Genomic DNA, 11,970 nt, shown 5'->3' with positions numbered 1-11,970 from the left:
CCCGGGGGCGGGGCAGACACGGCGGAAGGCGGGGCTCGGAGGGCCTCGCGGACCGGACATCCGGGCGAGGGGCGGGCCAACGAGGGTGGGGGCGGGACCAAGGAGGGCCTCGCGCCTCAGCAGGCACCGCCGGCGTCCTGGGGGCGTGGCCAACACGACAGGGGGCGGGGCCTGGGAGGGCCTCACGCCTCAGCAGGCACCGCCGGCGTCCTGGGGGCGTGGCCAACACGACAGGGGGCGGGGCCTGGGAGGGCCTCACGCCTCTGCAGGCACCGCCGGCATCCCGGGGGCGTGGCCAACATGGCAGAGGGCGGGGCCTGGGAGGGCCTCGCGCCGCTGCAGGCACCGCCGGCGTCCCAGGGGCGTGGCCAACATGACAGGGGGCGGGGCCTGGGAGGGCCTTGACGACTGGGCGATCAGGCTCCGCGGCGGGCAGCCCGCGACGCGGCCGGGAAGATGGCGGCCTCCTGGAGGCTGGGCTGTGACCCTCGGGGGCTGCGCTACCTCCTGGGCTTCGGCGGATGCCGGAGACTGGCGCTGGCGAGGGGCGCTTCTGGGTGGCCTCTCGGCCGCGGGGCCAGTTGGAGATGGCTTCACAGCACGCAGCGGCTGCGGGGTGAGTGGTCGGGGTCGCTCGGCTTCTGGGCAGCGGAGTAACGGGCCTGTGGGTCGGGGGCTCGTCGGTTCCGGGCCCAGCTGGGTGCGTGATGCCGGGGCCTCTTCTCGGGGACGGGGTCCGCGGGACTTGGCCGCGGGGGCTTTCCTGGAGGCCGGCGGGGGGGAGCGGAGCCCGCCCCCGGGCCCCCGGGCCGCCGGGCCCCCGGTCGGGAGGGCTTCTCGGTGACCTTGCCCCGGGGTGTGGTGACCTGCGCCGCGCGGAGACGAGGTCCTAGGTGTGCTTTTCTTTTCGAGCCACTTCCCAGCCTCGCCTCCCGCCCCCCCGAGAGCTGTCCCGCTGCCCGAGGTTGCTGGGGTTCGGACGCCCCCGGGAGCCGCTCGTCGCCGTCTTCTGGGCCCGTTTCCATGGGGACGTCTTTTCTTCCAGGCCCCTCGGGTTGCTCTGGGCGACCACTCGCCGCCGACTTAATTTGCAGGTGTCCGGGGCGTCACCCGACAGGGGTCCGGAAGGATGCTTTAGGGAGAAGCGTGCGCCTGAAAGAGTGGAAATTTAGGAGGGGGAAGTTATCATAGAAAATTGGCATTAAGTAATGACACGAACGCTATTAACAGAAGCCTTTTAGTATTTAACAGTATAGAATACCGGGCATCATCATCATCATCAGGCCATCATCATCATTTTTTTATTTTTATTTTTACATGTGGGCAGGGGATATGCCTGACATTTTTTGTGTCTGTATGATGTATTACATGCTAACCATCCTGGCACGCCGCAGTACGAATTTTTTTTTAATATTTTATTTATTCATGAGAGACCCAGAGAGAGAGGCAGAGACACAGGCAGAGGAAGAAGCAGGCTCCATGCAGGGAGCCCCACGCAGGACTCGATCCCGGGACCCCAGGATCACGCCCTGAGCTGAAGGCAAGACACTAACTGCCGAGCCACCCAGGCGTCCCCGCAGTACGAATTTTAATATAAAAAAAAAAATCAGGTGCACTAGGCATGCCTTACATACTCTGAGCTACCTGAGGCTCAGAAAATAGATAGATAGATAGATAGATAGATAGATAAATAAATATCAGTTACACAGAGTCGCATGGTGAGATGGGTACCCTGAGATTTTAAGATTTGGTAATGGGAGCAATTTATTTCAGTTTCTTCAGCTTAATTTTTCATTAAAAAATACCTCTTGGAGTGGTAGTACTTTCACCGTGTATAGAATTCCCTGTTACTGTCTTTCCCCATTTTATTAAATATTGAGCTTTCCTCCAGCTCCCAGATACTCGGTCCCGGGTGGAGCTCAGCCGTCTTCATTTTACAGACAACCTTTGGAGAGTCTTGATGTTTTTGTGTTGGTGTCTGATGGGCTACCCCTTGAGACGCACCACCTTAGAAAATCATGAAACGGTAAAAGCTCAGTGTTGGGAATAATTTAGGAAGAGTATTTTTTTTTCTTCAAATTTTTATTTAAATTCTAGATAGTTAACCTATAGTGTAATATTGGTTTCAGGAGCAGAATTCAGTGAATTGTTATTTACGTATGGCATCCAGCACTCAGCATAACAAGTGTCCTTCTTAATACCCATCATCCATTTACCCCATCTTCCACCCACCTCCCTCCATCAACCCTCAGTTTGTTCTCTAGAGTCTCTTATGGTTTGTTTCCCTCTCTTTTTTTTTTCCTTCCAATGTGTTCATCCATTCTGATTCTTAAATTCCACATATGAATGAAATCATACGGTATTTATCTTTATAGAACTGACTAAATTCACTTAGCATAATACACTCTAGCTCCACCCTCATAGTTGCAAATGTCAAGATTTCTTTTTAATGGCTGAGTAATAATATTCCATGACATATATACATATATATAAAAAACATCTTTTTCTTTTTATTTTATTTTTTAATTTATTTATGGTAGTCACACAGAGAGAGAGAGAGAGGCAGAGACACAGGCAGAGGGTGAAGCAGGCTCCATGCACCGGGAGCCCGATGTGGGATTCGATCCCGGGCCTCCAGGATCGCTCCCTGGGCCAAAGGCAGGCGCCAAACCGCTGCGCCACCCAGGGATCCCTAAAAAACATCTTTATCCATTTGTCAGGCAGTGGATATTTGGGCTCTTTCCATGCTTTGGCTATTGTTGATTATTGTTGTTGTAAACATGAGTATGCATGCGCCCCTTCAAATCTGTATTTTTGTATCCTTTGGGTAAATACATAGTAGTGCAATTGCTGAGTCAGGGTAGTTCTATTTTTTTAACTCTTTGAGGAATCTCCATACTGTTTTCCAGAGTGGCTACCCCAATTTGCATTAACAAGAGTGTTCTTAACCTTGTTTGTAAAATAGATTCTTTAGAGAATCTTTGAATGCCTTAGACCCTCTCTACAGAAAAAGGGACAGACAAAAAAGTGTATGCAGTTTTCAGGGGTTTTCTTTAGAACCAGTTTAAAGGAAAATGGAAACTCACTTAGGCAATCCTCATTTGAAGCATCACGACATTTTACCTCCTTTCCTGCACACCACGAGCAGCATATCTAACTCCACCCGAACATCATCTGCTAGAGGGAGGACACTATCCCAGCGGAGCCGTCTTAGTTTCCTAGTTCCTCCTCTCATATATAAGAATCCTGGTGATTACATTGGGCCCACCAGGATTCTTTTCCCCATCTCAACGCCTGTTCTTTAAGCAACCTATTTCCTTCTTCAACCTTAATTCCCCCTTGCCACATAACATAACATATTTACAAGTTCTGGATGTTAGGATGTGGGACATCTTTGGGGGTGCCGAGGGGGGACGCAAGGGTATTATTTGGCCTACCCCAGTAGCTGTTGTTGGGTGTTTGGACATCCTGTTTCATTTTGTGGGTTTTTTTCCCTAATGCTGAATCCAAGTTTGTTTCCTGACCTTTCATGTACAGGTTTTTGTTTTGCCATGGTGAATACATGTGGCAGTCCTTGAGCTACTTGTTTTACAAAGCATGAATTACATGGTGTTGGCTCATTTTTCTCTGAGCTTGGTAGAAATTGTAGTTTCATAAAATGAAGCAACTATTTGGTAATCTGTAGACTATATGAATTAAGTGCACTTACTGAAAAAATTCTACTTTCATCCATCCATCCAGGATCTTAAAGTCTGCCCATGGGAGTCACCCTTGGAGTTTTGGTTTCCTTAAATGGTGTGTATTGGCAGCATTTTCATAAGCAATGACCTATGCCCTGTACTTAGCACCATCTGTGAATTAGGAAGTGGACCCTCATCAGCCACTGCACCACATCTGCCAGCATCATGATCTTATACTTCCCAGCCTCCAGAACTGTAAGAAATAAATGTTGTATAATTATAAGCCACCAAGTATTTTGTTACAGCATTCTGAAGGGACTAAGACACTGGGCAATGGGGTCACTAACTTAGAGCACGTGTTCACAAGAAAGGTATACCACTGAATAAAATTTGATCTTTTCTAGCAAGAAAGAAGTTGGGGGAGAGGGTTTGAGTGTAACAAATGGTACTGACCACTAAGGATGTACCATTGTACCCTTCCTTCTCAGCACTTTACATGACAGCTTGTTTAGTCCTCCCAGCCACCAAAGCTGTGCTCTGATGATAGAACATAGAACAATTTCAGCCCAGTGCTGCCTGACACCGAAGCCTGTTTCCTCAATCCCAGTCTACCTCAGTGTCTGTGGTGGCTGAGCCATAGCCATCAGCAGAACAGTGTCAGCATGGTGAAGCTTTGTTCACCATGTATATATTCTGTGTGAACAGCTTTTTTTTTTTTTTAATGAAGTGAAACATATTTTAGTAACATGCATTATGAAATAGTATTTCAGTGATAGTTGTGATAATCTGATAATCATAAGTTTTTAAGAACAGTTTAAATTCTGAACTGTGTATAAAGGGTGGCGGAACCATTTAAGAGAGTTAGAGCATGTGTTAATGCCCTCCCATCTGTAAGTTTCTAATTGATATACAGTTGACCTTGGAACAACATGGGGGTTAGAGGCATTGACCGTGTATACTTTTCTACTGTAGATCTGTGTATAATTTTTGGCTGCCCCAAAACTTAAGTACCAGTAGCCTACTGTTGACCAGAAGCCTTACTGAAAACATAAAATTGATGAAGATATATTTTGTATGTGATGTGTATCATATACTGTATTCTTATATACCTAACTTTTTCTTAAATTTTTTGGTTAGGCTATGTGGTTTGTCTCTGAGTTTTTTCAAATTGTTGCAAATCTACAAAAAATTTCCCAATATACTTATTTTTTAAAAACCTGCAATTAAGTGGATCTGCAGAGTTCAAACACGTGTTGTTTGTGGGCCACCTATATTCGTAAGTGTGCCTTGTTGTCTTGAGCTTGATTTCATTTGCCTTTTCAGCAAAATGTGTAAACCCCCAAACTTAGGCATGTGTTCTTTTTTTTTTTTTTTTTTTTGCTAGACTCGAATGGTGATTTCTTTTTGTCCTGTTCCAAGATTGCAGAATAAATGGATTCAAATAGAATTTTAATTTTATAATTTAATAGCAAGAAGACTGGTATTGGAAGCTGAAACCTCTTCTGTCATGTTTGGTTTCTCACACTTAGAGGAAGTAGTTCTATACCATGGGCTACCGACAGTTCTGGCCAGCCTCCTTCCAGATGCACCATTGGATACTAAGTGTATGAAAGAATCAGCAAATTCCTTAAAACAAAATGGAAGGAATAGTGATTTTATTTTATCTTTGTACTTGGTAGGCAGTACATTTACTATAGCTAGTGATCTGCTCAATACTTTACTGCAATCAAGGGCTTTCTTGTATTACATGAAACATTTTAGGGAAGAATTCAGGTTGGCATATTTATAATTCAGGAGAGCTTCTTTGGCAATCTCTAGTGCTGGTTTTTTGGGGGGCACAAATCTATTTGAAAACTGATAAAAGCTCTACCACTTTCTGAGAAGAATGTGTACATGCAAAATTTTCTGTGTAGTTCCAGGAAACTCCTGGGTCTCCCTGTAATTTATCTATAAACACTGCCTAGTCTCCAGGCTATTTCCATAAACATTTCTGTCATTTCCTGTCGAAAATAGTGCTTCTTTGCAAGGATATTTACCATATCTGAGAACAAGAAATGTATGATTTTGTGTAGGGATTCCCATTATAAACAAATGGCTAGAAAATACGTTTATATAAAGACAGTAATTTGAAAATCTGGATTTATACTATTTCATCAAATGGACTGACCTCCCCTGTGGTTTGAAATTTTTCTCATTACTTAAGTGCTACCCTTCTGAGTCTTTTTGTAGGGTCCTGAGAGAATAGATGGCAGTCTAAAAATGGTAATTTGGGGAGAACTTACTGAAAACTTTCTGTGAATTCAGGCTGTAGAGATGATGCTGTACTAAGGGGCATTTAGAGCAAGATGCTGTCCCCACTCCCAGGCATGAAGAGGCATGGGAAGGGAGAAGTCGCCAGAGCTAGAAAGGATGGAGCCTGTGGGCAGGACCTGTAGTGGAGGGGTATCCTTCAGTTAAAGGATCCAACAGCCAGGGTGACCCCATAGGGAGTGAGCTGAGGAAATAAATTCCCTGACCTCCCTCTCCTTTCTCCCATCTCCTGCTTATGCTGCCCATTGGCTAAACCCAGGTGGAAGCCTGAGCACAAGCAAGCCTGTTGATGAAGTACACACAGTGGTATCAGGAAAGCTGACAAGTAGTTCTAGAACGGCAAATGGGAGATCTTTTCCCTACCCTCCTGACTCACACCTTTCAGTCATTGTACTTTATACTTTAGGTGAGTGCTGAAGCAACCAAGTATTGTATTGTTTATAAATATGATGGTTCTTATGCTGAGATGGGGGGAAAGAACGAGTATAATTTTTATTCTTGGAAGAAGCAAGTGTAGTTTCCCTGGATTGTGGCCCAAGGCTAGTAGTGCTGTGCCCAAGAGTAAGCACGGGGTCTATATAACTGACCTGGTGTTTAATGGGATTTTTCTGTATGCATTTGAGAATATCAAGTCTCCACAGTTTATAAGGCTCTTTGGGCACTTTTGATAGGAAGAAAGATTTTTTTTTTTGGAGCTGTGGCATTTAATTTTGGTTTTTGTTATTTCACATGTGCTCATTAGAGTCATCCCTGACTCCTGACTTTCATATGGTGCATCCAGTCTATCAGAAATCCCTGTTGGTTCTACTTTTTAAATGTAATGTGACCACTCCTCACCAACTAGCCTGGTCCGAGCTACCACAACCTCTACTCTAGATTATTGCAGGAGTGTCCCAGTACGGATCTTACAGATCTCTACTATCATCACCCTTGGCCCAGTACAGACTGTTCCCCGTACAGCTTTGAGTGCTGCTGCTGCTTTTTTTTTTTTTTTAAGTAGGATCCATGCCCAGTGTGGAGCCCAACACAAGGCTTGAACTCAGCACCCTGAGATCAAAACCTGAGCTGTGATCAAGAGTCGGACACTGAACCAATTGAGCCATCCAGAGTACTTTTTTAAATTATAAATCAGATCATGTCAGTTCTCTGCTAAAAACCCTCCAGGACTTCTCCGTAAACTCAGAATGAGATCTGAAGTCCTGACTGTAGTTTACAGGGCCCCATATGATAGGAACCCTCCATTCCCCCAGCCTCAGCTCTGACCTCACAACACTTGTCCTCACTTGCTGACTCCACTCCCATATGCTGGCTTCCTCCGTGTTTGAGACATACCAGGCATACTCTGCTCATTCTTTGTGCTTGCTTTTTTCCTCTGTTTAGAAAGCTCTTCTATCAGATCCTGGGATGGCATTCTCCATTCAGCTCTGCTCACTTTATTAAACGAGGCCTCTTCTGGTTAACTGATAAAATAGTTCTTCCATGTTAGTAAATTGAACACCAATAAAAATTAAAAAAATAAAAAATAAAAAAAAAATAAAATAGTTCTTCCACTATCACTGTGTCCCCTTACCTGCCTTTCTTTTCTTACTCCTTACTACTGCCAGACATGTCATATTTATTTTCTGTTTCCCCTCTTAGAATGTCAACTCCATGAAGGTAGGGGTTTTGCCTGTTTTTATTTACTTTTGCTATCTCCAACCTCTGGAAGAACCCCAACACCTGGTAGGCACTGAATAAATATTTGTTGAATAAATGAACAAACCGATCTCCTTGTCTTTCTCCTTCTCTACTTCACTCCTGTGTCATGAAATTGATCTTCCAGAAATGTCTCTCATTTCTCTGTACCACTGCTAGAAGTAAAGCCTAACATTTGGAAGATCTAATGGAAGATCCTAGGTGCCTTTTCAATCTCTCAAATCAAATAGTCTAAGTGGATAGAGAAGAATAGGTAACAAAGTCATTTGTACTTAATGGTACAAATGGGTAGCTTCACTTTGTGCTTAAAAGCCTTTATTTCAATTCTTCTGTGAAGCTTATAGTTGCGACTGTCCCAAAGCATGTGCAGTTTTTTTTCCCTGTAAATTATAGATTTGTGAACATTAGCTGTTTATATAGAAATGCAAGCAAGTTCTGTTTTTAATTGTGGTTACTTCTCTTGCTCAAAAAAATTTTTGTGGCTTTCCATTGCTGTTTAAACAGCATCAAACCCATTAATGAGGTATTAAGGTTAAGTTACGACAGTACTGTAAGGTACTATAGACTACTATAAGGTATTAGTCCCAACATATTTTTTAATTTACCTGCTCACTTTTCATTTTCATTATATTTTACTCTCCAGCTAAACTGAACTATAATTCTCACCTTCTTTGCAAATGATGTTCCCCTCATCTGGAATATCTGCTCATTCCCTCACCTTGTTCTCTTTGCCTAGCACAAATTTTTAAAATTATTGTGGCAAAATATACATAAAATTCATGATTTTAATTATTTTTATACATTCAGTTCCGTAGCATTAAATACATTTACATTGCTGTGCAACCATCATCACCATCTACCTGTAGAACTTTTTCACCACCCAAACTGAAACTCCGTATCTCCTAATACATCCCCTTTCCCCCTCTCTCCCCAGCCCCAGGTGACCACCATTCTACTTTCTGTCACTATGGAACTTGCATATCCTGAGTACTTCCTATGGGTAGAATCCTGTAACATTGGTCTTTTTGTGTTTAGCTTATTTCACTAGGGTTCATCCGTTTTGTTGCAGGTATTTGAATTTCATTCCTTTTTAAGGTGGAATCATGTTTCATTGAATGTATCTACCACATTTTGTTTATCCATTCATCTGTTGTTGGACATTTGGGTTGCTTCTACCTTTTGGCTGTGACAAATAATGCCTCTGTGAACATGGGTGTACAAATATCTGTTCAAGTTCCTGCTTTCAGTTCTTTTGGGTATATACCCAGACATGGGAGGCCTGGATAAAATGGTAATGGCATGTTTCATTCATGGAGGAATCACTGTTCTCCATAGCAGCTGTACCATTTCACTTTCCCCACCAACAACGTGCAAGGTTTCTAATTTCTCCACATCTTGCCAACACTTGTTTTCTGTTTTTTTTTTTTATGATAGCCCTTCTAATGTGTATGAAGTGGTACTAGCACAGATTTTTTTTTTCCTTTCTTGATCAGCTAGTATTCAGCTCTCAATCCTCTGCAGTGTTCCTAGGGCATTTCTATCTACTACCCTCTAGTACATGTGTGTATATCTTGACTGACCCTTTAAACCGTAATCCTTTTGAGGTCAAGATTCCGGCCTCCTATTGGTCTGGGGCTAGGATAACAGGAGCTCAGACCTAATTGGCTCCTCAGCTGTGGTAGAGAATGTTCTGACAGCACCACTGAAGGTACAACATTTGCTGATGATTTTAATGAGAGTTTGGCTTTCAGATGTGTACTACAGTTAAAGCAGATCAAGACTTAGAGCAGCTGTGAGAATGAGGCGAGATTAGGTAAAGGAGAGAGTAGAGTAGAAAGGAAACCTTCACCTTTAGGCAGGGGATTTGAAGGGAACTGATTCAGTCTTCCATTACTTGAGGAAGGAGTTGTAAAGTGGGATATTATGATCCATCTAGCCAACTCTGGGTGTCTGCAAAGTCCACCCGCTTCACCTTTTTTGTGCCACCTGTCAGTAACAAATAGCTAATGTTTTGAGACTGACTGACTTTTTGTTACAATGTACATTGTAAGAAATAAAAGAAATAAAAAGCACTTATATAATATCACCAACCAGAGAACCACTTTTGCCATTTTGGAGTATATCCTTTCAGTCTTTGTGTGTGTACAAGCTAAGCAGGTAGGAAATGGATTATGCCATATATACGTTTGTGGGCTACGTTTTACCATGGTAGGAGCTGTAAATGCTATTTTTACAAACTATTATTAGGCATGTTTTTTCTGCAGTCCTTTGACATTTTAATTTATTCTTATGCTGGTACTATATCAAAATCACTGTTTGAATAAAGAAGACATGTGACAAGCATTCATTTTTTAAAAAAATTTGCTTTAGCCACCTTTATTCAAAGATCAGTGTTAATACTATTTTTGGGCCCTGGTGATGATTTTTAAATTACTTGTACTTCATTGTGCTTTATTTCCTCCAGCCTGCAGATGGCAGGATTGTTTTATTTTTGACAGATATTTTAAAGATTAATTATATTTAATGAGTTCTTGCATTGGAAAGAAAGGTGATTGAATGAGTAGCATCTCTCCCTATTAGTGAAGAAGCAAATTAATGTGAAGAATAGAGAGGCACACTAAGAAAATATTGTATAATTCTTCACTTGGTCTGTCCAGAATTTTTTGTTTATTTGGGTAATAGTCGTATAAATGGACTAGAAAGCCTGATGCTCAAGCGGTGTCACATGTAAACTGATGAATTTCCTTTATTTTAGTCACAGTGATAGAATTAGATCTGCTTCATATTAACCATAAAGCATTCTGTTCTGCTTTTGTATTTTAAGAGTTTGCTTATGTTGATTTTTTTTTTTTAATCTGGAGATCTTTTAGAATTGATGTATAGATCATCATTTTAAAGCTTTGGTATAATTGATTTTACTGAAGTATGAGTGTTTTGTTCATAGGATAAAAGAAGTTTTTTAGGGGACAAGAAGTAGAATTAGATTAATATATTTGAAGTTGAAGACAGAATTATTCTGCAGAAAGATTAAAAGAGCAGATTTGGAGAAATGTAGAAATTCCTTTGAAACTTAGAAAATTCAGTGACTGGTAGATTGCTTGTGTGCATGATAGGACAAGGAGAGCAGCAATACACAAAGCAAAAAATGTTAATTTATTGTGTCATTCTGTTAAAGAACGAAAAAGATTAGGACAGTTTTAGTGACTTTTGAGACTCTCTCTACTTTTAAAAATCATTGTTTTAAATATAAACAGGAAATGTACATTGCTGTAGTCATCTTAAAATTTTTAAAACGCATTTTTAACTACAGAATGACAGACTTTGTAAGCCATTAGCTATGAATTTGTTAGTTTGATAGAAAGGAATAAAAGGCTAACACTAAAATGATTACCAAAGAGGTAAATTCTCACTAAAATTGGAGTGTATTTTTGAGTATTAATTGAGTATAACTGGTATGATTCGTGAAGAATAAAGCAGATTTCCTTTATTCTTATTCATAGTTGTCCTCAGTTATTAGTAGGAAATATAATTGGTGCTCATTTCAAGGCTGCCTCAGTTTGACAGGAGGAAGATAGTAGGACGCACTACTTACTGGAATGAAAAGGGAAGTTATATTTAATTTCTAACGAAATTAAAAATACCAAGTGTAGGCCAAAGTTCCAAGAAGTCTAGAAAAAAGCCCATACTATCTGAATAGAATTGACAACAGCTATAAAGGGGAGATATTAATTTTGTTCAGCCTGTCACTCAAAGCTGATTTGATTGCATGCTTACTTTCCCACTAGAAAAATATATTTGGAAAATATATGTATACTCTTCCAGTCAAAAGAGAATATACTAGAATGCGTCATGTACCATTATTAGTAAACTAATGTTTATGTTTTGAAGTGGTTTTCTGGCATGAAAATCTGAGGGTAGATTGGCTAGATTAATCAGAAACTACATTGCACATTTTACTTTCTGTAGTAAGCTAGTGTAATCAGTCAAGAGATAGTACCAAATTAGAGAGATGTCCAAAATGTCTTTCTTTGGTTTTTGTCACCTTCATTTCAGAGTAAGGATAGTGATCTATTACAGAATTTTTATATTTTATTGTCATTATTCAGAGAAGCAATTTCAATTCATCCTTGAAGGGTGGCTGTATGAGGAATGATTATGTTCTTTTTATTTTTAAAATATGAAAATTTTTGAGTTCTTGATGTGGTAATTTGGAAAATAATCCTTAATAAATACAGAAGTTTCATAATGTAGTCCTTAATGTCAGGAATAATGGAAAAGGTCTCAG

The 11,970-nt window shown here is 41.5% G+C and overlaps 1 protein-coding gene across 7 annotated transcripts in view; it reads left to right on the top strand.

Moving 5' to 3' along the window:
- Window positions 1-410: 410 nt before the first annotated feature.
- PDHX (pyruvate dehydrogenase complex component X) overlaps window positions 411-11,970 on the top strand; it is a 174,637-nt gene continuing 163,077 nt past the window's right edge. For 5 of the 7 annotated variants that reach the window (XM_041723350.1, XM_041723352.1, XM_041723348.1 and 2 more), the window contains exon 1: window positions 412-616. In XM_041723350.1, coding sequence (XP_041579284.1) covers window positions 457-616 — 160 coding nt within the window. In that variant the 5' untranslated portion in view covers window positions 412-456. Of the gene's footprint in view, window positions 617-11,970 lie in introns of all 7 variants that reach the window. The other 2 variants (XM_041723347.1, XM_041723346.1) reach the window with 2 other exon arrangements.

The sequence above is a fragment of the Vulpes lagopus genome, chromosome 11 (genome assembly GCF_018345385.1).
Source record: "Vulpes lagopus strain Blue_001 chromosome 11, ASM1834538v1, whole genome shotgun sequence".
Lineage (NCBI taxonomy): Eukaryota > Metazoa > Chordata > Mammalia > Carnivora > Canidae > Vulpes > Vulpes lagopus.
The sequence above is the reverse complement of the archived record's forward strand: the minus strand, read 5'-3'. Positions and strand labels throughout refer to the sequence as shown.